General features: G+C 44.2%; 1 protein-coding gene across 9 annotated transcripts in view; it reads right to left on the bottom strand.

Annotated features, from left to right (window-relative positions):
* DPF3 (double PHD fingers 3) overlaps positions 1-14,112 on the bottom strand; it is a 180,244-nt gene extending 166,132 nt beyond the window's left edge. For 7 of the 9 annotated variants that reach the window (XR_012628870.1, XR_012628871.1, XR_012628872.1 and 4 more), the window contains exon 1: positions 14,038-14,088. Coding sequence is in view for 5 of the 9 variants with exons in the window: in XM_074867957.1 (XP_074724058.1) it covers positions 14,038-14,069 (32 nt within the window). In the remaining 4 variants the exon portion in view is untranslated. Of the gene's footprint in view, positions 1-14,037 lie in introns of all 9 variants that reach the window. The other 2 variants (XR_012628869.1, XM_074867955.1) reach the window with 1 other exon arrangement.
* Positions 14,113-26,590: the final 12,478 nt, after the last annotated feature.

Below are 26,590 nucleotides of genomic sequence, written 5' to 3'. Positions count from 1 at the left end.
AGTAAGAAGTATATGGAAATGTTTAAAGTGCCAAGACATTGATTAACAAACAATACCTTGTTTTCCTAAACACCATCTATAAATACATTCTTTCTTTCCTATATTATACATGCACACAAATGTACGTGTATTATATATTAAACACACAGTTTTCTCTGAATAAGACCAATACCATCAGAGAAAAATGGAACAAGGTCATTTAAGAAAAAAATCAACTGTATGTCGCTCATTTGGATTTTTACTTAATAGTTGCAATTCTGGTGAAAGACACAACATTGTTTTACACTGATGAACTTTTAAAAGCCACATTTAGGCATGATCTAATTAAGTAAAACAACTTACTATTAAGCAGAATTGTCCTGCTTGCCCTGGATCAACATGGCATACGTCTTCTGCAGTACAAGAATAGGTCCAAAATTGTACAATACCCATCACCATCACAAAGTGCTTCAAACCTGTTCCTGACTGCTTCAGACTTGCTCTTTAAGCATGGGAGGAGTGGAATACAGCAAAACTTGGGGAATTTCTTTAAGAGAAAAATGCAAGAATTGTTTGAAACTTGTATGGAAAGACTGGGGAAGTTATTGGCTGAACAATTACCTTGGAAAAGGACATCAGAATTAAACAGATACCCTTCAGGAACAGAAAACAGTAGTAACAGAAGAAAAAATTGGATCTTAAAGGTCAGGAGGTATAGGGAGAATTGCCAAAGTCAAGAGTTAGAACTTGAAAAAGCTATTAAAAAATAGTAATATTCTTCAGACATCAAAATAAAAGTGATCAAAGACAGTTCAGCTGTTTTACAGTTAGAATGGTACATAGATTAAATATAATGTAGGTACAGGCCAAGAACTAAAGGAATGTTGTGCTTCAGTGGGATGACTGAGGTGGAAGCCACAAAGACATTCGTGCAGTCAAGGCATAAATTCTGAATAATCTCTGCCCAAGAACTGCGACATGAAGCCATACATCTACTAGCACGTTCTTTAAGCAGATACTGCAAAGCACAGTTACTACTACATTACTGACGTATAGCAAGCAAAATAAAGTACTCTTTGTTAATTGTTTTATAACATAAACCTTGCAAATTATTGCAGTAAGGTTGAGCCAGAGTTTACTCACATGCAGTTTTTTAAAGTGTAAAATCATCAAGGACATTCTTGAACAAGGAAACAACTAAGATGCAAGATCCATACCTTGTGCCAGCGTAACCTGACATCTTGCTTTCATTAGATACTGATATTCTAGACATCTTCTTCTTAGCTTAGGACTTTCAGAAAACATTTCATACAGTACTATATGAGAAATTACTGAAAATGGAGAAGATGAGGATTAGTACAGGAATTGTGATATGACTGAAAAACCACTGAAAGAGGGCTGGACACAGGGGAAGTCCTAATAGAGACAGTAACTGGCTGAGAGGAGGTTACTTCTGGAGTTCTAGAAAGGATTGGTCTGCAGACTGATCTTATTCAGTATCAAGAAAATTAAGAATATCAGGCAAGAAGAATTAGATGGAGTAAATTCAGTATAAATTTCACTTAATACCCTGGAGATCGTCATCTCAACAACAACAACAGCTGAAAGGACAGGAGAAGAAACATAACAGTATTAGTCTACCACAGGATGACTATGAACCACCAGCACAATACAACCACAAACAAATGCAAAAGCAAGGTGCTCCCAGAAGAGGTGAAAAATAAAGTTATTGTAGAGGGCACAACTTCACCTGGAACAGAGTACAATTCTGTCTACTCACACTCAAGAAAGTTGAATGTGAGTAATCCAAGCTGAGGTAGAGAAGGCAAAGACAATAAATACTCCAGCGATCAAGGAAAGGAAAAGATAGCACAGGCAGTTTAGTATATCAAAACAAAGACTGAGAGGGCTTATAATAGTCTCATACAAATGCATGATAGTGGAGAGGAAGACATGGAGGGAGCAATAGTATTTAAACTAACCACTCCATGCTGGCACCAGAACAAATGGATATAAACTGGTCACAAGTAGGGCTAGGCTAGGGATTAAAATGCTATTTCCAGCCATCAGAGCAGTGGGTTCTGGAACCCTCCCAAGAGGAGTAATGGGAACAAACAGTCCAAGTGGGGATTTAAGACAAGGACTTTTCAGTTTATGAAAGGGATTATCTGACATGGTACCAGGGGACTGGACATAAGACCCAGGAACCCTTTTTTAAACCTACACTTCTATTAATTGAGCCTCTGTGGCCAATTTGGTCTTTCTTTTCTCATCTGAAAGTACCCACACAGGAATCAATTAGTGCCAACTGGGATGACAGCCTTTGTGATATAGGTACCTACCCACTAGAAGCAGGACCAGGCTCAACCACATGTTCAAGACAAGATATTAAACATAGCCTCTTGCTTTAATAGGCACTCTAGTCCAACCTGGCCTTTGATGGTAGTACGACATGCAAGAAAATCATGCTCAAGCCACTGTCACGGCCCCTTAAGTACTTTGCCAAGAGACCACTAGTGCCAGTATCCAAACCATTCTTCCAGAGTTGTGTGCAGAATTCCCTTCAAAGGTAGTCTGTATCAAACCCCATGGGTAAGCATCTCCCAGACACTTCAGCCTCCAAGAACTCACAACTCCTTCATCCAGTCCTGTTAGCCAGCTACTCAGAGGAGACCTCTGCACTGCGGGTGCTGCCTGGAACACCACACAAGAACTACTGGCCAGCTTAATAAGGCCTTTTTGACAAGCAAAATTAAAACCCGAGGGAAGCAAAATGACAAAAACCAAAAGAAATATCCAGGTTTAGCAGAATCTCCTTACACTGAAGACTGAAATTTTCATGCAGCATTTGCATCAGTGTAAAGACCGAACACTCAGCATTTGAGCTGGCCCCTATTGGAAAAAAAAGTACTTATAAAGACAAAAGCAAAAGGTCAAAGTCCTACAGCCCTGAAAATAGATGTGTCGGAGGGAAAAACCTGACAGGTCCTGATTGATAACCATGCTTGAGGGAAGCTGCTGGAGGAAAACTGCTGGAGGAAAACTGCTGCAGCAAAGGCTGCAGAGAGTTACTGTTCCAAAACCCTGCTGCGGCAGAAAAGGCACATGTGGCTGCTAGAGCAGGAGATGGACATGGTTAATTGACTGGGAAAGTTTAGCAGAGATGGAATTAATGCAAAGAGCTCAGAGCCCAGGCGTGCAATTCTGTTACCAAGGGAAGGAACCATTCGGCTGGAATTGCAATCCATTTTCAGGTCAGAGCCTTTCTCAAAGGCAGAGTGCTCACCCCTCATCTGTTCCTCCTCTTCCCCTCCAAGGGGTGCATGGGGCAGAAGGTAACTGGAAACAGCAGCCTGGGAAATAGACTGCCCTTTGAGGGCCAGCCAGGTTTCGACTTTGCATGGTGTGTGTTTAGCAGTGAGGAATTCGGAAGACGTGTCGGGAGAGACAGCCTCTCCTAACCCCAGGACTTTGTGGATAAGTTAGTTGTGGAAACAAAACTAGAAAGTTAATAATAGAGGAGGAGGGAATTTACTTTCAGATCTACTCAGCAGAATGAATACCTGAACCAGATACATTTGCAGTCTGGTCAGATGAGAATTCCAGAAGTTAGTTCCTGTGGAATCCCAGCAACAACATGGAAAAAAATACACCCAAACAATTATTTTTTTTAAAGTAAAGCGGGCTGCAGAGGAAGATAGAAAAGACACAAACACAAACCACAGACCAGATGACATAAATGAACTTATGCAGTGATGCGTCGTCAATATTTTGATAAGTAGCACCCATGACTGTATTCCTTTTAGCCAGTGTCTCAGAGTCACTTTTCTCAGTAAGGGAGGACTAGATCTGGGACTTCGTCATTTCTGCTGCCATTTTAACCAGGGGGCTTTAAATACACTTACACATACTTATGAGTAGCCTTGTAAAATAAATTGAGTCAAACTGTTCTCACATCAATGACGTTGAATTGTGCATGAATTGTACTGAACAGACTGCGTCTGGTGTGCAGCATGTATATTTTGAAATGCAAAACTACCTGCCACTTGATTTCCATGGTAAAATCTTTGTACCCCAATGGTGCCTTTATCAGCTCCAGGCATAAACCACTGTCATTAAGGATGGTTTAGTGATATTTATCAGTGGACTTCTTCCACCAGAACCAGTCAGACAGTCTTAACTCACCTTCCCACTCTTCTTCCATGTCCCTAATTTCAGCTTGGCCATGGAAGTGCTACCAAGGAAGGATTCCCATTCACTTTCAACACATCACTCATGTACCATCTAGCACTCAACACCAAAAGCAAAGCAATGTGGTTTCTAAACATCCAATTCTGTCAGTGGTTGACAATGTGACTAGTGAGACCATCACCAAGTCAGTCAGTGCATGCCATTCCTCCCATCAGAAGAACGGAGAAAATCCCACAGAAGGGACTGTGATGCTTACTTTAAACATGATTATAAAGCATTTTCCTGCTCTGGTATGAAAGTGCCACATACTTTACATTACAAATAACATATTTTTCCTAATTCTCTCATGCTGAAACCTCCTGAAATCCTCATTGTAGGATACATAAAGAGAAAATTCCAGGTGCGAGAAATTTCATATAGCTGCTTTCTGCTGAGTCTGAAGATATCTCACTTGACAGAGCTACTCACAGGAGGCAAAGGTAGTCTTTTGCAGGTAAAGAGAGACTCTCCTTTAGACCTGTATTCATGCACAGGAAGTTAACTACATTTTAGCAACAGGTGCCTGAGAGCATTAGTGCCTCCTCTACTCGGCCTGACTAGCATGAGAGTCATACCTGACTGTTAAAATAAGCTCATGACTTATCTATGCCATACAAAAAGTCAGGGGTCAGATTTAATTCAGTAGGCTCTGATCTGCCACGCTGCAACCATGAAACAAAGCTGTCTCTTGCTGTGCACGGAGGCAGAACACTGAAGCGAGTCTTGCTCAAAGACAGCACCAGAATGCATCACCTCATACTCCCCATCCATGCATCACCTCATACTCCCCATCCTTCTCCAAAACACTAGAGTAGATCATAGAGAGTCCATCCTCCCAGTCCAGAAGCCATTAAAAACTCTCCTCCTCATCCTGTATGAGGGGCCTGAAACAAACATTTCATTCTGGGAAATGACTCAGGAAGAACATGTGAGGAAGCAGAGCAACAAACAACACATAAGGTGGATATAAATCCAGATAAAATATTTAAATCATTAAAGGGTTGCTGCTCCCTGAAGGTTGGAAAAAACGAAGAGAGTTAATTAAAAGCAATCTCCACACAGCGCTGAGCTAGCCTGCCCTGATAAATCAACAGCTAGGACTGCACTTGTAGAGGTCAATGGGGGAAAGAGGTTGGGAGGCGGGGGAGAGAAAAGCTAGGAGAAGATAAAACATTTAGCTGAGACTATTGACAAAAACTAATCAAATCTGGTGACAGGAAATTGAGAAGGGTTTTCCACATATTGCCCTCATCAACATTTTTTGGTTAGATTTCGACTTCAGCAATGCCTGTTTGCCATCAACATAACACCAGCTAACTTGACCAAGTTCCCATTCATTTGTATCAGCCCAGAAGAGAGAGAAGTGTGAAATCTCTGGGGCCCCACTCTACTTGGGAAGGTATTAACATTGCTTTCATCCACGTGCCATTTGATCACTGAGGACTAACATCACCAAAATTAACAGAGGCGCACATCTTTTTTGGAGAAGCACCTCCTAAAAATTAAAGGGCCAGTCAGATATGATGAAGCAGTAGAAGTGTCTCAGTGCTGCAGTTGAGAGGGTTTTCCCACACCTGTGGAGAAAGAGCTCACTGTGGAGTCTTCCCATCACCAACTCTCACCCATCACATCTCACCTACCTCTCAACCTGCACTACCCCAACCACAGAAGGTGCTGATCTCTGAATTAAAATTGTGCTCCTGATTTATTCCATATTTCACATCAACAGGTATATGCTAATGAACTGAAAACTTCAAGGATAAAGAATCCATAGAAAACACAAAAACCTACAGTCATCAAAACACCCTTTAGTAATTTTAAAAAAAAAAAAAAAGCACAAAAGCAATCAGGGTGAGTTTGTAAATACAAGTGGGTTCATGTTATAATTTCCGATATTGGGCACTGGTGATTTATCTGAACACTCAGTTGGATAGCAGCCTCAAATACGATGCAGTCTTTATTCATGGTCAAGACCAAAGGAGTTTAGCAGTAAAACAGCTTTCTGATCCACTGTACCTATTATTCTTTATTCAGATTGCGTAGGTTTTAAAGTAATCATAAACACAGAATATATTTGTCCCCATCATTAACTAAACGCAGTCTCTCAGGAAGCAATATTGAGACCAAAATACTTGAACAGTCACCAATCTATGGATTACTTTCTTCAGAACTGTTCTTGAAGAAAATTGAAATATGGACATTACTTTTCCCTTGAAGAAATAATACTAACTTTGTGTCTTCATTGTAACTTTCCCTATAGCACTGTTCACTGGATAGTGAACTATCTGGGCTATAACTCCAGCCATTGCAATGTTTCTCCCAACTCTGTGACTAATCACATTAGGCTGTGGATCCACTAGAAACTGCAAAGTTCCTAGAACCAGACCAAAAATTTCAGAGCCACATGACACAAAGCACTGAACTGGTGTTCACTTAGTCTTCCAAAACATGAAAAGCACCCAAAACATTTTCAAGAGGAAATTTTGTTCCAACAGGCATCATCTATCTTCCTGTGGCTAGCATGAAGCCAACTCAAAGCATAAAAGCAGCATAAGCACTGTACTTTGCGTTTTGGCAGAAGTAGCATGCCTGCATCTGATCAGATCAAATCAGCCCTGCCAGCTGATGCAGGAGGGCAGACTGGAATTAACCAACTCGGGGCATGGCCTTATTTCACTGCACTGCACCTGATTTTCTATGCACCATCCATCCTATTCAAATTTTTGAGACATAAAAGGCAGGAGGCATTAGGCCATGTGTTTGTAGAGAATTTAGCACAACGTCTTAACACCAAGGCCTTGTATCTTGTATCACAAGGGAATCTGAGAAGAAACAAGGCAGAGAAACTGTAAGTTATGTGGGGTTGGTTCCTTTCTTTTGCATACTAAGATTTCATACATATATTTCATGCATATTACAGCTGGCATTTTATATTAATTTATAAAAATTATCAGAAAGCAAGGACAGCATTATCAGATGTCAAAAGACTGATACAACTCATGATGTGGTATGAATGGAGAGATGATCCTCAGTTAGGCTGGATCAGTTCTGTCACCAAGGGACTGCAATATTAAATATCACTTCCAGTCTTTCTCACCAGAAGAATAGCACTGATGTAGTCAGTGTCCCCACCAACACCTGAGCAGGGGACTTTCTCCCAGCTACAGCTCAGCAGAATGCAAAATTAATGACTCAGGATTTGGCAAGCACACGCTGCTGATCACAGCCACCTAGTGCACACTCATCAGTACCCATCCCTGCCCTGTTCTTGCTGCTCCACTGACTCCCTGTGCAGCCTCCCCTCAGACAGTGCTGGGGTACCAACAAAACCTTTCATGCGGCTGGAGTTGCAACTCTCTGACCGCACCCGGCTCAGGCAGGTAACCTGAAAACCGAGACACATGCTGACATACTCCTGCTATTCCCATACTGAAGGGGATGGGGTGTGAAAAGAATATTTGCCAGCAGCCGTTAAGACACTGCTTTATTCTTCTCTGAGACATCTGCTGGGAATCTGTGGTTAAAATATGCTCTACTGGGAAATAAACCATATATAACAATTTAAAAAGTGTAATAATTTAGGCTATTAAAGATAAATAAGAATTTTAAACATTCAGTATTCAAGCACTCACTTATCATATTTGTGTTATGTGTCACTCAGTTTAGACAGCAAAAATACACTGGGCAGTCCTGTTCTTTCTTTTGAAATAAGAAAGAAGAAAGGCAAACTGCTTTCTGCTTCTCACGCACTGGTCCAGTGTGTTTGGGTTTGTTCCACAAATTGTAGAGAATATTTTAAAGACAAGAAATAAGCACTTCCATCTGAAAAGTTTTGTTTAAAAAACACCCAAGATTTTAAAAGTATGTTTTCTTTTAGATTGTGTTGATGAGATGACTTTCCTTATAAGAAACAAACCAGTGCTAAAACCAGGACCTGCACTAAGTCTCTTCATCCCGGGCAAAGCTGCCAGGCAAAGCAGTACAGTCCTAATGAAGCCCTCGGAACAGGCCTTAAGCAATGTTGCCTTGGTGCTTCTTCTCTGCACGTGGGAGTATGTCACCCCAGACAGGGACTCCTCAGATCAGAGGTCGGTCTGTCCAAGGGAGAAAAACATCAACTCCCAAAACAGATTCATTCCACTCCTACAAGTCCTCAGGGATAAACAATACAGGGATGGTTCTTGCTCAAGGCAACATCACATACAGACAACACAGTGATGAGCCCAGAATAAATACCAAGATTGTAAAATTGATCTACCAAGCAAAGAAATTCAGCTCTGACATAAAAGACAAACCAGAGTGAGAAAACACCAGACTCGGCAAAAGATAATCCTAAAAGATGGTTTATTTGTGGCCAGTGGGGGCATTGGAATGCCTCATTTCGGGAAAGCAGAGGTACAGCCAACTGTCATAAATTGCAGAAGACAGATATACAAGATGGACAAAGTCTGCTCTTGAGAGCAACCTCCAAATACCACACTTCCAGTTTTAGGAAGGCAGAGGAAGAAATCAATTTTCATCAGGCTACAGAAAGGATGAGCCACATTACCTTCGCCATGACTCAGACTAAAGGCACAGCTCCATTTTGCTTTGTGTGCCAGACGTTGGCATGGTCTGGGTAAACTATTCCCACTTGACACTGTGAATCCTACCTAACGGTCTTTTTATGCCCACTGGGCATGTGCTTACCTTGAAATTATTACACCCTCCAAAATATCATACCTTTGGGCCTCTGTAGAGCAAACCAGATAGTTCAATATTGCTTTCACACACCACACACGTTTTAAAAACTTTTTCTTCAGCAACAAATTTGTGATACAACGTCCATCCGTCCACACAACTAGACAGACTGTGAAAGGCTGGAACACCAACAAAACAAAATTACAAAAGCACTGCAACAACTAATCATGCACAAGCAACTCATGGAACCAGAAATAACACTGTAACTAGTAAGATACCATTTATCAGGCTCGCTCATATTCAAACCAGTGTATCCTCAGGTCTTCTTGTCTTCTCTGCCCCTCACCCCCAATGACTTTGGTTTTATGCTTATGTTTCCCTGCATAAATACAGTAACATTCATCCCTCATTTTCTATGAAAGCTGGTGCTGAGATAGAGAAAATACAGTTTCCATGTGGATAAGAGTTTTGGTTTGAAATGTGTCACACTAGGGCTCATTTATGTTTTTAAGTGACATCAGAGCCACATTGGAAATGCTGTAGAGATTTTGGTATGCGATTTAATGTGCCCAACAACCCTGTTCTGTCAAGCAGAAGAAAATTCCCTTCTGCAAAGCTACATTAAAATCACCTCCACATCACTTGTAAACACTGAACTGGCAACCTAACTGTCCATCTATTTTATTGCTTCCACCTGCTCAAAGCAGCACTGCACATTATACTTTCACTTTAACATTAGAAATCAGCAACCAGATGCTTATGCAACAACATCATAAAAAAAAAAAACCAAAAAACAAACAACAAACCCTCAGTCATCATCAGCACTTAATCAGGACATGGGGCTGTTTCAGGGACGTGTAATGGGATATGGGACCTTCCAGTTAAGAGTCCCCAGCTCGAATTCAAGCCAGGGTTATCACTAATGAAATACTCTTGCCATACAAGACCTCAAGATCCACACTGGTCTGTTGCTGACATGAAACAGGGATGTGAGCACAGACCATTTCTTCACAGGTGTCTCATGCCACAGAATTCATCATCACAAGGATGGCCATTTGGCAGCCCAGGGGTCGGAGCTGGCTGTCAAGGCAATTTCATTTGAGAAGGTACAGCAATTGGAAAACCGACCACTGCTGTGTGCTTGCAGCAGAAACACAGAGACAGAGCAGGCCTGGAAGGGTTTATAAGGTCAGCTCTAGCACTGTGCACACAAGTCTGTGATGATCTGGTCCCCAAACACCTGGCAGGGAATAAGTGTCCCCAAGCACATCAAAGTTATCCAACAATACAGTCAGCGTGCAAGCGACCTAGCCTAGCAATTGAGCCCGAGTTAGCCTCTTTTGTCTCAGAGGCTGTCTTGAGCAAAAGAAAGGGAGAGCACCAGCACTGCTACTCCAGGGCCAAACTACTGGAAGGCAACGGCTCCTCTGGTGAGCATCCAGACAGAGAGCTATACAGCATGAGGGAATCTCACATGCAGAGAAGGCAAATAGCCTAACATATGTTCCAGTGAGTATGTTTAATTGACAACCTGAAATAAAAGTCAGCTGTGGGAGTAAAGATGGAGAAGGGGCGGGGGGAACCCAGCTCTGCTTCTAGATAAGACTTTGTAAATTACAAGGTCTTAATTACATTAAATGCATTACAGTACCATATGCACATTGCTAATAAGGCAGAGGTGGAGGAAATGGGACTAGATGCTAAGACTGGAAGTTGAACGGCTGCATTCTAGACTTGATCTTCAAATTTGAAAGTTCCTGAACCACTTTGTCCTAGTTTAGCCATCCATAAAACAAAGGCAATAATCCTTTCTTCACAGGGGTGTTGAGAGGTTTAATTAATTAATGTTTACAAAGTCCGTTGAGATTTCTGACTGACATTTGAAGTAATTCAGAATACTTTTTAACTGCACTTGTTTCTTCTACTGCACTGCTCAAATGTCTCATATTAAGATATCTAAAGGAGAAGAAGATGGAAAGAAAAAGTATGGAAATAGGTACACAGACTAGTGGAAAAAAACAACCCAACGAATCCACTGCTGACCCATCAACACTATCTGAATACTGCCTTTTTTACAGATGAAGAAGAATGTGTTTATCCAGACACCTGCCGCCTTTCCTTTGCAGATCTGTTAAACTTAGATCTCTGATATTTTTGCCCGTAGCACCATGTTGGCAAACAACAAGGTAAGAATGGCAGAAATAACAGGCAGTCATGTTAGGCTGATTGGATCACCAGAGGAAGTGAAGGGGAGAGGAGCAAAGGGGTGAAAGCACCAAACGAGAACCAAAAAGTGAGAAGAGAGTGCTAGACGGAGAAAGAGGCAAGCTGAGTGTAAGGAGGTGCCAGTCATTAATAAGGGACTCCACACACTGAGCTGCTCTATGTAATGTATTCCCACAGATGCTCAGGTACACTGGAATACATTATCCCGAGAGACTAGTCTAGCATGAACAAGGCCACATATGTGTCCAAGTGCCAGAGATAAAACTGAATATTGGACACACTTAAATGCACAAGCACACACAGGGAGCTGCTTGATACCTGAGCTAGGATTTCTCAGTCTCTACATTGTCCCCCATCTCAGAGCAAAACCTTTGTGTGGCCAGTTTCTGTAGGGGGCGTTTGTGGGTTTTGAGATACAATCAAAACGCAGACAGAGGAAATGCAAATGTCATTCAGCTCCCTTTCATTGTCAGGAAGGACACATGAGGACAAAATACTGTGCACTGCATCCCTTCCCCTATTATGTGTCCTGCTGCTTTTGTCCTAATTTATCCCATACATAATTTATTTACATGTGTATTGTTTCCCGATCAGCAACTTTAAAGAATAAGTGAAAATTATAAAATGTTTTATTAAACAAGTTGTTAATAAAAAATGCAGATGGTGTCAGGCAGCCAGCACCAATTCTGTTTCCTCCACATAGCATTAGTACTTTAAAAGGCACGCAGAGAAAAGCGAACCCAGCACTTGATGTCTATTGTTTCCTCCTCTCACACCCCCCAGGGGCGAGGGGAGGAGAAGGGAGCTAATTATAAACGGCCTAATCCTGCCCGCCCCGACTTTCGCAGCAGCGGGATCGGGCCCCCGATTCCTTTCGGCGCAAGCGGCCCTCGGGCAGGATCCGCCCTCTCCGGCGATCCGCCGCGACTGCTCGGGGAGCCCCACGGTGTCCCGAAGTGCGAGGCGCGGAGGCGCGGTCCCGGCCCCCGCCGGCGGGACTGGACGGGACGGGGCGGGGGGGAAGGGAGGGGGGGCGAGCGGCCGCCCGGCGCGCTCCCACGGCGGCGCCCCGCTCGCTCCCCGCCTCTTGCCCGCCGGCCCCAGGGGCCACCGAGCCCGGGCTTCCTCGCCACCGGCAATACGCGCCCGTAGCTCTTCCCAGCGCAGGTGAGGAGCCGCGCGGTGCGGCCGGTGCGCTGCGCGGTGCGGTGGGGTGCGGTGCCCGCGCCTGAGCAACGCCCGGCGGCTGGGAGGGGAGAAGTTGCTCTCGGCTGAGGGAGTATTAAGCCCGCCGTCCAACGCGGGGCACGCCGTCCCTTCCGCGCGGTTGTCGGAGCGTGTTCAGCCCCACAGCACCCCCCCGCCATCAGGATACTCGGACTTGTTCGGTTAACCCCCCGACAACTGCGCTCCCCTCTCCCCGCGGGTTTTCAGAAGGTGCTACCGAGGGGACGGGTAAATGAAAGCGAAGGTTTTCTGCTAGGACGGAGCAGGAGAACCGATAAACATGTCAGCACCCCTTCCCGGATCGAGGCTTTCCTTCCCCTCCGGATCGCGGAGAGACAGCGGCAGGAATCCCTGGAAAAACCTTCAAGTGTTTTTCCAACTCCATCCGGAGAGACTTGAGTCGGGGAAAAAAAAAGAAAAAAAAGAGAGAGAGAAAAAAACCTCGCAGCCCTAATTTCATCTCTGCAAACTCAAAGGTATAAAAACACCCACTCAGCGCAGCCAGAAAGTGCAAACGAAGCGTCACCGCCAGGTACTCTGCTTCCCTCTCTAATGGCAAGAGCGCTGCCCCCGTTAGCAGCGAAGTCGTTTTAAAAAGGTTAAGACAGCTCCTCTCCCCACACACGGTGCCAAATCCCACTCTCCCTAATGCCTTCAGGGATTAACGGCGTGCGCTGCAGACCACAAGGAAAATAAAGGACGCGATCCAGAAGACGACAACCGGCTCCCACGGTCCCCCTCGGAAACCGGCCTTAAGCCGGGAGCCCCGCAGAGCCCCGCAGCAGCGGCGGCCCCCGCCGGCACACCGCCCGCCGCCTCCCCGGGCGCCCCCCGCCAGCCGCGGGGCAGATCCCCTCCGAGCAGCCCTCGCCCGCTTGTGCCCGCTCTCAAGATGGAAACACAATCAACTCTCTCTGTCACTTTGAAAAGCGAAAGCCTGTCATATGCAAAACAGCTCTCCGGACTTCCTGCCCCAAATCAACGACCGGCAGTCGCGAGTCATTCATTTCACGCGAGTCTGCTTCCCTCCCTCTCCTCTCCGCTCCCCCTCTCCCGCACGAACGCCGAGGTGCGCCGGCGGTGCCCCCACTGCCCCGCTTCCCGACCGCCCCCCCGCTCCTCGGCCGAGCAGCGAGGGGGCCGCTTCGCTCCCCCTCGCCGAGACATCCCAACTCCGCAAAGACTGGCGGAGGCAACTCCAAGCTGCGGCCGGAGCGCGGAGGCACCGCGCACTGAGCCGAGCCCCCCCTCCCCGCCAACCCCGCCGCCCCGCGCTCCCCTGGGCCGGTCCTTCCCCCGCCGCAGCCCGGCGCGGTGGCGGGGCGAGCCCGCCCGGACGCTGTCAAGTGCGCGCACCCCCGCGGGGGCCCCGCGGGACGTCGCCGTTGCCGGCCCCGCGCTGCGCTCCGGGAGCGGCCGGCGGGCAGCCCGCCGCCGCCGCCTCCCCCCCCTCCGCTCCCGGGCGCCAATTAACCGGCGCGCGAGCCGAACAATTTTTCCTCGTTAATTTCGGCGCGAGCCGCGGGGATGTGTTGCACAAAAAACGAGCGAGGCGCTGGGGCAGAAAGGAGGGCGGGAGGAGGGACCCGCCGGGAGGCTGCCGGCACCCGGCTCAGGCTGGCAGCCGGCGCCGGAAAGGCGCCTTTTTTCATATTTAAACCACGCGGAATATGTACATTTTTGATTCCTACTTACGCTTTCAGGGGGTTGTGAATGACAGTCGCCATTTTGCTACAATGTAACAGAATATTGTGTCTCGGAGTTCTAAAGGTTCGCTCAGGGGAAGCGGCCAGCCAATCAGAGCGCGGCATACCGGCCCGCCGACCAATCCGGCGCCGGGGGCGGAGCCGGGGCTCTGCTAGTTATTAGGGGAGCTGTCAAAGCCCAGAGGTCACTCCCTCTCCCTGGAACTGGCGGCGAGCAGGTCTTAAAGGGGCAGCGCCCGCCGGCGGGGCCGCCACCGCGCCGGGGGGGAGCCAGGGGGCGAGGGTGGGCCGGGGGACGCTTGCCCGCAGCTGCCCGGCTCCCGCCCTAACGCGCCGCGCCGGCAGAGGGAAAGCCGGGCTGGCTGCTCGCCCCTGCGTACCGCCGGCGCTGCCCCCCCCGTCTCCCAGGCGGCGTGCCCCACCGGGGGAAGCCGCCCGCGCCGCCCCGCTCGCTCCCCCGTAGCGCCCTGCCCGGGCCGTTTCCCCCGCTCCAGAGCCGCTCTCCCCTCCAGGTCTCCGGGAGCCGCAGGCGCTGGCAGCGGCTCCGGGGCAGCGCCGCTCCCGCTCCCCCTCCCCCAGGAATTTCCCTCTCCCTGTCAGTCATCCCGGCCCGCAGCCCCTGCGCCCTTACATAACGCGCGGCGGCCGGACCGCCGGACCGACCGGCCGGCCCGGCTCTGGCCCGGCTCGGCTCTCCCACAGAGCTACTTCTGCTCCCCTCTTCCCAGCTTTCGGCACAAGGGGCCGCGGGGGGACGAGCCCTGAGCCGCGTTCCGTCGGCCGTGCCGCCCGGCAGGGAGAGGGCGAGCGGGCGGCCGGAGCCCGGGAGCGCGGCGGGGTGCAGGCGGGTCCGTCTCGGGGAGTCAGAGAACTCCAGGAAGTCTGGGCTTACCTGCAGCTGATGAAAGGAGCTCGCAAATGAATTATGGAGCATGACCTAAGTGATTTAAGAGGTGCCCATCCTGATCGCACTCTCAGAGGTAAATCCACTGAAGATCACAAAATTACACCAGTGTAAATTAAGTGTCAACAAGAGCAGGATCAAACCAAGAAGTTTTCTTCTTGCCTGCTATTAACGTAAGCTTTGTCATCTAATACTTCTCTCTCAAAGATCTTGCCTCCCTTCAGGCACCCTCTATCCCTTTAAAAAAAACACAACAACCACCACCAAAACCAAGCCTGCTTCTCCATTCTTTGCATTTATATAACCAGAAGAAACCCAACTAAACAGTGCACCACTGTAAAAGCAGTAAGAGAGGAGGCTACAGAACCAACTTGATTCACAACTTAAAAGAATGGAAGTTATGATGTTTGTGAGATATTCAAATGTTAACAGAAGTAGAAACAGCAGTCTGCCTGAGCTACCGGACAGAACTTTAAAAGGCAAAAGACAACCAAAATCTCTCTCTCAACTGTGAGAAAATAAAACTTTCATATTCTGGGGCAGAAGAGAAAAGGAAAAGGGATGGAGAACAGAAAGATAGAGAAATGATTACCCACAGAGAAGTGGGGAGAAGAGAGCAATGTGGCAGTTTCCCATCCATTAAGGATTCATCGTAAGTCTGCAAAAAGTGAAACTTCCTAAGACCTGTCTAGGGTCCCTCTTCCCAAAACACTGCCTACCCCAGCTACTCGGTCCACTGAGGTACCACGGCAAGCATGCAGCCCTGGAGGGAATAGTCTCCTCCATCAATGCAAGCTAAGCCATTTGGTTACAGGCACTGCTTAGGAGAAACAAGCTTTCTGTCAGCTGGAGAGTTGCCAAGATGCTGAGATCTATCCCAAAATGGTTCTGGGAAGCAATCTTTAAGAATATTTCCATTATCATATTACATTATATTATTTAACATAGTAGCAGCCCAGGTGACATTGAACATGACTTCAGACCCTCCTGTTCAGTACTCTCTCACTGCTCACAGGAAAAGCTAACCACAAACTGCCGAGTTTTCATAAGCACACAGTCGATGTACACACTGCAAAGAATTGAACAGCTTGGCATGCACCTGAACTGCTGTCCCTGAACTAGTGACCTATATCACATCTCACTGTTATTGGGATTTCTGGTTTGACTTTGCTGGTTGCCACAATATTCACTTAATGGCAAACATCAGCCACATTTTAGCATTTACCCTAGGACAGGCAATATTCACTTGTGGGATAACGATGACTTTGCTTCACACGAAAGAAAAAATAGCCTAGGACCATATCACACCGCAGAATTCGAAGCAGATTTGTGCTACTGAGAGAAGGCACCAAAATTCAGCCAAGCTCTAGAAAGCCCTGAGATAGTCTAATGCAAACTGGTGACATTTTCAGAGAATTAAAAAAAAACCACACAACTGTTTGAGGTAATTTTTAGGAGTTTAGTTAGTCTCTCTGGTCCTGTTTGGTTGGATATATAGGCCCATTCCTGCTCTGCAGGCAAAGAGCTCTTGGCGCAGCTTGGCAGGGAGCATATTGCAAAAATGGGATTAAGCCACACATGTGCTTCCCTTGCTGCTCCTGTTATTCAGACGTCAGGCCTTTATCAGCTACCAGCAACAAACAGCTAGAACAGTCACAGATGACCCTGTATTGTTGACAGCCCTTTTCCCAGTTGGCCCCCACATTACCAGCCAGGAGAACCAGTCAACAGCACTGTCTCGCTCAGAGGAATCTCCAGGATGCCCAAGGACAGAGCTGCCATATCAGAGCAGTGGGAAGTCTCAGCTGCGGTAACAAAGACATCAGCCTTTGCTCATGCGTCCATACAGTTTTCCTATAATGTGCTTCATGTAGAATTCCACAACAGTTAGGTTACCATTTTAGCTGGAAAAAAGGCACAGAGCACTGAGTGGCATTTCACTTGTAACAAACTCATAACTTATTCATACATTCACTATTTGCAAGTAAGGGGACCATCACAAACCTGTTAATAAAACTTTTATGCCACACCAGAGTTACCTCCGTTTTCACACACACATCAGTCCAACATCAACCAATCACTTATGAACTACCTTTTAAAATTAATTTTTCTTCTGATTGTAGGGTACTGTAAGTCACTAATCAAGAGCGTTACTGTTGTTTTGCACCCTACAAGACCAACACATCTCAAACACACTCAGTTACACATACACTAAGTTCTAACTTCAGGATTCCTACATTCCTACTTAGCTACTGACCACCTTATTCAGACCCACCTGAAACATAACAAGGATGCTGCAAGAAAATGTGCTAGGTTAACGGTTGGACTAGATGATCTTCAAGGTCCCTTCCAACCTAGATGATTTTGTGAAAATATAAATACTTTAAAAGTATTTGGCATAAAAACCCCAGGCAGGCATATTTTTAATGAGAGGCTGCCAACTGTTTGGACAGCCAATGTTTAAGAAAGGAAGGTAAGTTTTGACATAAAACTACTGGGGTAAAATGTATAGCATTAAAACAAGGCCTAAGCATGCTGCCTCTGTGGGGTTAGAGCAAGCAGGGCTTTAGAAGGCAGAATCCACTAACTCACCTCGAGACCCCGATACAGAACTGCAGCTGGTCTCTACCCAAGTAGAAGAAAAACAGTGTCATTTCTTTTCACGGTATTGGGAAGTGTCATGTCTCGTAGATCACACTGCTGCCCTCCTGATCCATCTCAATTTCAAACATTTTTACTATTTGCATAATGCAAGCGCATTGATACTTTCTGTGAGGTGTCAAAAATATTCCTGCTCACCCTGCAAAGCCTTATTTTAGCTGACAATCTTTCACTGTGAAAGAGTTTTTACCCTGTATTTATGGTCTCCTGCTTTCCTTTTTATCTTGTTAAGTTTTAATGCACAGTTGTTCTTTTCTGGAGGGAGGAAAAGTTAGATTCTTACTTACATATTCCCTTACTTATACATTGTGAATTGGAAAGTGAAACAAACTAGACACTGACATTGAAAGCCACAAATCTAATTTTGCTATGGAGGGAAACATAAGACAAACAGTTGTTAGTCTACCAGAAGCCACATTTTTCTTCAGCTTTAATATTCCCAGATATTTCCAGTGATATAAAATTTTATTTTCTTCAAATACATTAATATTCAAAGGACCAGATTCATATAGGTCTAAATGGGACAGCATGCTCTGCATGCTGTAACGTAGCTTGTTAAAGCAAAACAGGGCCCCACATGCACAGATATCCTGCAACAGATTTGAAGTCTTAACCCCTTTTTATTTATTTAAAGCTGTGCAGACATCTCTCATACACTGCTTCTTGTCAGTCCTCCTCCTCACTTCCTTTGATCTTTACCAATAGTTGGTTAGCTGAAAGAGGAGGGAAAGATAGCAGTGTGTCAATGTTAGACTCAACACCAGCCCTCTACAGACACATCACCAAAAATTTTACGCGGTCAGCATAACAAAGATAACTATGGAGCTACACAGCGTAAAAATTGGCGCCAACAACTCATTCTTTGCAACTTCGGGAATCACATTCTTAAAAGGTGACCTCAATTATTATTTTTTAAAATTTTTAAGCAAAATTTCCCCTCCATAGCTATAGCAACAATTTTTGGATGCCTTTAGGCTATCTTGATTTCAGGCCTGATTCTGACTTCCCAGAGTTTTAATTTTGTATTCACTATTCCATTTTCTATCACATTATACCTGAATTACATTTATGCAGCGGTCTGGACTCAAACCCCTTTATTTTTTTAATGGGATGTTCCAATAAAATAAATATATTTTAACACTAAAGAGGAGTCTCTACTATCAAGAAGTACACTGAGGCCTCAATCTGAAGTTTTCAAAAGTTTGGAGACAGAAGTTGTTTAAGGTTCCAGATTGGTTCAAGTCTGTCCCCAATTTAACAAACTGCTGAAAATCTATTTAGTGTGGTTGCTGGAAAATTCTTTACGTTATCATGGATGATTCTTAAATTTCCCCCATAATAGAAAATAACGTTACAAACAAACTGCCTCAAAAGGAGAATACAAATCTTTGTGGTAGCCACTGCAGTAATAATAGGAAAAGGAATCTAATAATACAGATAGACACATGCTCTGAAGAGCACACATACAGTAATTATGGTTGTCCTTTTCATGAGGGGAATCATTGTTACAATTTAGATGGGACAAAACCAAGTTCTCATCACAAAGAACAAGATTTACACACATCCAGGTCTGCCTGCCTTATTTCTTAAGCAAGTAACTAGCTGGTGAAAACAGAAAAAGAAAAGAGAAAAAAAGTGAATCCTTTAGGACCCCTTTTCACTCTTCCCTGCATTAAAGGTAGGGGAAAGTATTCCTACATCTACATCCATCAGTGGGATACAGAGGTGATACCCTGATTCATCTGAGATAATGCTGTGTCTCCTGTCTCCATCTACTCCTAGTGCAGGGCTGAAAGGGAGCTTCTGAAGTGCCTCAAATCTTGAAGGGAACAGACCGTATACATTAGGGCATAATTACATGGATAGATCTGACCCTCAAAAAAAGTTCCTCATTACCACTGTGGATGGAGTCTGGGGATTCTGCCTACCTACAGTTTTAACCACCTTTAAACACATATTTCAAATATGGCCTAGGAGTGCTGCAACATGACTTCCTCTTGCCCATGAGTAGAAAACAGAATGCAATACCTTACTAATCAATCTTATCTCTAATAAGCACAGAGCACACACTGTAATTACGATTCTAAGACAGGTTTAACATTTGGATTGAGCATAATGAATGACACACTCCCAGAGAAAATTAACAACTGAGAAAAACATAAACTGCCACATTCATCCAGAGAGTGTTAACTTTGAATTTTGCTGTTGATTTCAACAGCTTCACCTTTTCTTCCTTACTGATGAGACCACCTCGAAGAAGGGAATGAATATTTCACTGTGACTATCTACTGACTCCACTATGGAGAATTTTTTTTAATAGTGTAGGCAGAAGTGAGCTGTCCAGACACAGTTTGAGTGTAACAACTTGTTTTCTTTCAGTATTCAAGATTCCTTGTTTATAAAGTGTATTTTGGGCTTTTATAAGGCCAAGGAAACAAACACTATCATAAGCAGGCTACTTTTGTAGCACACGCAGGAGTTACACAGTTTACAACAAAAGCACTCTTTTTTTTTTCCTTTAACTACACTGAAAATCAGATTTAGCCAGAAAATGTCTCACCTGTTAACTTTTTTTTTAGTTTACTATTATTTGGGAAATATTTTTAATTTTTTTTTATTATTTTAATAACACCTTCAATGGTTTCACCCCCCTCTTCCATATAAATACAAAAGAATTACAGTATTGCATCTTTTAATTTTTTCTTTCCTTCAGTTTTGTTCCATTATTTTCAAAACAATCTGTAACTTAAAATACCTTCCACTTTGCAAAAGTTCAGAGTAAGAAAAATAAAACCTGATGAGGTGGTCGAGGTAGAAAGGAAACTATCCACATAAACAGCAGTTTGGAATTAGTGAGGGGATAAGAGGGCACTAGATCATTTTATTGCATTGATTGGCCAAACACCAGAGGAAAATGCAAGTAAGGGGGAAATAAGACTCTTTTTGTTTAGCTATGCTTTAAATCCTGCTAAGTAGAAAGAGCTTTAAAAGTGTCACAAAATTGTTTTTCCATTTCCCATCCAACTTTACTTTGGTAGAAGAGGGAAACAACAGAAAAGTACAGACTGACCTGCCTAAAATACCACTTTAGGTCAAGCCTAACTTTAAAAGTTGATGACTGCAAATGTCGGTGGACACACATGGTACTGGTGTGACACACAATCAATCCTGGGAATCTATGAGATTGTTATTGCAGTCACAGTGAAGCCAGCCCTGGTTTACTTCCCCCCAAATCGCCCCAACAATTTGCGCCTGTGGAGCTAATCTGATACAAATTTCCCCAATCCAAACAGGCTCTCAGGCCAGAATTCTCCACTTCAGAATAATTTTGCTGAAACGTTTTAACAGAGATAGCCACATTGGTAAAATCCCTTACACAGAAACAGTGTTGCCAAGGGCAGTGTGTTATTTGTTGGGGGGTTTTGTTTGTTTTTTTGAACAAGGGTGGAGCAGCTTTGCTGCCAGGACACCTTCTAATGCAGAAGCCACCTCTCCAGCAGGAAGCTCTGCCATACAACTCTTGCCCCAGCCATTCTTCTCCCACATCTAAACCCTTGTGTCAAGTCGTCTACTCAGGCTTTTGCTTGAGTTGACAGGCCTTTGCTGACACTGTTTCTCTGTGCTGCCTCACAGAAAGCAGCAAAGAAGAGCTTGTCAAACTTTATTATGAAATTCCAAGCAAAGAAAAAGGCTGATGGGATACTGCTTGATGCAAGGCCCATATTTTTGCTACCACTGATGCTGCTTTATTAGGCTATTTCTAGGACTATCCTGGAGAGTCCTTGTGATATTCCAAGAAAGTCTGCCTAATGCAGGATTTACCAGGCATATACATAGGGCCATATTCTCATCTTTCATGTATATTACTAATACTGGCCTACTGACTTTAGCAGTACTACTGCTACTATTTACCCCAATATCCACAAGAGTAGGTTTATACAGGCATCATTCCAAAACCCACAGTTAAGAGGTGTTAGCAGTGAGCTCAAGCAGGCTATAGAGGCTCAAGCTTCCTTACTAGTATGCCCATGAACCACACACTCTCTCCCCCACATTGCTACAAGTAGCACTCATATATACTACATATTTAACCCATCTTCTGACCTCAGACCAGTAGGACAGAAAGGATTGCTACCCAAGAGCTGAGAGCAAAATACAAGTCTAAATACAACATCATCACAAAGCTTACACTCTTCATCATGCCAACTGTGCCACATGCAGAAAATCCAAGTTCCCTAACTGGCTATTCCTTCCAGTGCCTGCTTGTGATGTTTTTGTTTGCTTGTTTTAAAGGTCAACAACCAGCTAGGAGTAGGCCAGCCTGTATATTTGAAAAAAAAAAAAAAAAGAGCAGGCACAGGCATCTTCAGCTTCAGAAAAATTCCCACCAAGCATGACTGAGGAAACCTTGTAGCATTTAGAATGTTTTGGCACCTGTCATGCTCAGGAGTGATCAAGCACTACAGTTTTTAAACTTAGCAAAACTTTGTGGGACTAGGTGCAAGATCAGTCACCTAAGGATAGTGTCTTGTATGTGTTGAATTCTGCACTCACCTGCAAAACCCAAAAGGTTTGCCCATCTCACACATAGCAGGATGCTCCCTCCCATCTGGTGTCTATGGCTAAAGCCCTTACAAAATATGATTTAAAGGCATTAGAACAATTTTGGCGGAATAAAAATGTCTACAAAGAACACTATTGCAGCTCCTGCTGCAATGCTCCAGCTTGTACAAAATAAAATAGCTTACCAAATTATTTTCTTAGGGGAGATTCTCCCTGTCTGGCTCCTGCAAGCATCAGCATCTCACTACAAAATGCAAGCAGCAGGAGTCCAGCTTTCAGGAACCCTATGCAGCCAATGCCCACAAAATAAAGCCTCACAATTGATCCTTACCCAGTTTACAACTCTTCAGAAAGGGTATCGGCAAGCATAACTGACCTGTGTTCTTTTCCACTCTCCTCTGGCCCTGCAACAGATTCTTACTCTTTCCTAGCCATTGGCCAGTTCTTCTCCAAGTTATTTTTATTAAAACCTTTTCTCTCCCCACACAGTAATAATTTCTCCCAGCAATCATGACCACCCGCTCTCGTCATTCTTCTAGACATAGGCATTGGCAAAATCCTCTCGGGGGAAGGGCAACGATAGCACAGAATGGTCTGAAATGTACTTGTATTTGCTGTGGGTGAGAGGTGCTTATTGCTTAAGATCACTCTTGTATCAGACAAGCAATGGATTCCCTTACTCTATTTATATACTTGGAATAATTCACTAGCTAACACTTTTCCCAGCTAAATAAATGCCCACCTCCTGAAATGGATTCAAACTTCTGGAGCACGGAGGTTACACAACAAGGGTCAGTATGCAAAGTCTAGTGTCAGAGACATGCAGCTGTTTCCCTCACTCACACTCCCTCCTTCTGATTATTGAACATGAGAATCTCACTTGTATTCCAGATACAAACGTAAGCATGTTATATTCCAAAGCTGGGCGCTATTCCAAACTGGAGTGCTGGGGATATCCAAGTCTGGCCTACTTGTTAGCATAGCATCAAGATTGCTGGGACAATAGGCATCCATTTTGCAGTTACTGCATAATTTTTTTTTTTTCCCCCCAAGAATATATACTCTAACCCACCAGCAAAGCTTTATTTTCAGGCCATATTCTTACACAAATATCCTAATACATCAGCTTAAAGGCTTAGGGAAGCCCTATGCTGTTTTCAAAAATCATACCAAGAAAAGTAGACCCTATTTCAGCAAGGCACTAAAACATTTTTCTATGCATAATCATCAATACCATTCATTTGCTAAAGGTGAGCTATACTATTAAGCACCTTGTGGAAACAAGACTGGGAAGAGAAGCAACACAGGTATCAAACAGGACTGGAAAATAATTTAGGAAGCAATGGGCTGCTGAGGCTTGGATTTTGTAAAGAAAGGATCTAGAATCAGAGTAGGATTATATAGCTAACACAGAGTCACTAACGGCTAAGAGCCCATAACTATAGGACACCTTGAAAAAGCACACTGGAGTATTTTTGAATGCTGCAATATAGCTGTGTAAGCCTAGATTCACACAGTCTAAACTCCATATGGGTCCTTGAGTCTAGTGTTTCCTATTAGGTAACTCTGGGAGTCATCAGATTCAGGGGCCTAGCTTTAGTCTCCTTAAGGTTGAATGTTTGGGCTACAGATGTTAAAAACAAACAGAAAAATCCCTGCCAGTCAGATTCTGTTCCCATTTGTAATATGCAATTCTAACCTAAAGGCTTGGTTCTGCCAAAGCTGGCTTCAGCAGAAAGAAGGGTTGTCCAACATTGTCACAATCAAGTCCAGTTTGTACTGCCAGTAAGATTTATTCTGCATTTATAGTGGTGTAAACTAAAGCAGAACATCATCTATGTTTATATAGAAGTTTTAAAACATATGCATGCTGCCATTGAAGTCTTCTGTGCAAGTTCCATCTACTGTTCTCAAAAAGTCAACCCAGCAGAGAAATTGGTATTGTTTAAAGTCAGGAGTTAAAAGCCCTGACCTGAAAAGAATTAGCATTTCTTTATATCCATAAGCGCAGAATTTGGCCTTTATATGGTATTTCTTTATGAAAGCATGGTCTTCATAAAAAAAGATACTCTGAAAGAAGTCTGCTAGCAGCAGCATGTAATTCTTCTGTCCTACTACACAGCAATTGCTTAATTTCTCCACCAGCTCCTCAAATATACAACACAAGTGGGCATGTCAGAATTAAAACCCGAGGTGGATTATGTACAGTGACTACGTGAACCGTTTAAGGTCCCGGCAAATCCTCTCTAGGGTATATTCCCCCGCTCCGCCCTTCCACCGGGCGCTCGCCGCTCCGGCTCACCTGGGGCAATGGGCAAGGCCCGGGGGCGGGGCGAGGGGCGGGGCCCTGTCGCCCCCTGGCGGCCGGCAGCGGCAGCGCGCGGGGAAGCACCGCCTCACACTTCGAGCCAAAGAAAGCAGTAAATAAATAAAAAGCCCCACCCCGCCCAGCAAAACTCCCTCCCGGCCGGAGCACGTACAGCACTCCTCGGCAGACACGGGCAGAGCAGATACTCTGCATTCACATGTTCACAAACAGGCACAGCTGCACGCGGAAGACGTCCCCCTCTCCCCACGCGTGGGGAGATACCTACTTTATCCTGTTATAAACGATAACTACTTTATCCCGGTTATCTTCTAAACAGGATAAAGTAGTTTTTAAAGTTTCAGCATTTGAACAATCGAAGCATTTTCAACAGTGAGCAAACAAGGTATCTTCAATTTAACAACAAAGTGGAGTGACTGCACGCCTTCATGGCTTTGAAATTCAGACAACTCAGTGAATTTGGTGTCAGGTATGTGGCCTTATAAATTTTCTGTGGAAAGAACACCCACAATTGCCTAAGCCATGAAAAATACTGTCAGAAACCTGTTGGGATGTGGCAACTAAACTCCCAAGGATTCCATCTGCACTTCTGCAGTATTTGTTCCTCACCCAGCAGTTCCGGTTGCACCAGGCAGCAGGAGGGAAGACTAGCACTCTTCTGCTCACCGTTTTCTCTGCTATGTACAAGGGTGGCAGCGCAGAGGAGAGTGGGAGAAAGGACTCAGCCCTGCAACTGAAAACTGTATTATAATGCAATCCACATAAAGGAGATGAATTAAAACTCTGGAGAAAGCCATTGTTCTGGTATCTCCTCCATTTGAGGGCCTGACTTGCAACCTTATGCTACTTTATTTTTTAATATCATATATATGGTATTATATCTCTATATACCCGTGATAGACTACTGTGTACCATTCTGCTTTTCCCCAGAACAATGAATACACATACTAGCACTAGGACAAAAAGGTTACACCTCAAGACTTCTATTTTGACCATTCTTTGCATGTACACACACAGAGTCCTTCTCCGGCATTTGGGCATGCACATGCAAGCATGAACACAGATCTACAGAGTATCATTTAACCTTTGAAGTCAGGCTGGAAGCCTTGGGACAATCTCAAAACTACATCTGAAAGCAACTTTAAAAAAATCAGTGCTATATACACAGCATTATCAGTTTTTCTTTTCACTTTGCTGTACTAATACAGAGATATTCCTTGAAAGCCAATTTTTTTAAAGTGTTTTATCTGCTTTTGCTCTGTTCGCTTGAAATCATAGCCCTGTTTGTAAAACTAGTTATTCACAGAGCAGCCAACTCTGATTTTATAGGGATGATGATGATGCTTCAGGTAAAAAACAAAACAGAAGGATCAGAGGAACACCTACACAGAAAGTAGCATTTTCATGCCAAAACTTTTAGTCAGGAGAAATCAGGTAAGAGAAGGATGAAAAACATGCATGACATCTATATAAAGTTTAATATCTTTTTCACCATGATATTAACAACCTGTAGTCAGGGCCACTCAGGATTTACTATGTATGTCTCATAACATGGGACTTGTTAGTCACAGCCTATAGAGCCAAAGAAGCATAGAAGACATTTATTTAGTTGAAGTCTTATATCACAAAGAAGCCAGTTACAGCATTTAAACCTATTTCTTTCATAAATATGAGAAAGTGTCACTCAGTTTATAACACTCCCCAAAAAAGCCAAAACCAACAATATCAGTCAGTGGAAATCCTTGACAAATGCAAACTTATGATTTCAAGATCAGATATTTCTTATTTTAAGAGTCCATATATTATAGTATTGTTTCCAGCTTATTATGGACAGATCTCTTCTTAAAGCAGGAAAAAACCCCACATCAACAGTTAATGCTTTTTTCTTTTTCTGTCTCCAGACTACAAAGAACTTTTCCCTAAAGAACAAAGGGTAAACAAGACATGCAGCCCAAACAATTGTCTCCAGGGGAAAAAAAAAATTCTTTAGCAGTTTAAACATCTTGAGTCCTTCCACTTAGCCTAACTTCTACTGAAGTGGACATAGCTTGAAGGATAGCCCTGTGAAAAGGATACCGTGGTGAAACA

Source organism: Strix uralensis, chromosome 4 (assembly GCF_047716275.1).
Source record: "Strix uralensis isolate ZFMK-TIS-50842 chromosome 4, bStrUra1, whole genome shotgun sequence".
NCBI lineage: Eukaryota > Metazoa > Chordata > Aves > Strigiformes > Strigidae > Strix > Strix uralensis.
This window is presented reverse-complemented; position numbering and strand designations above follow the sequence as displayed.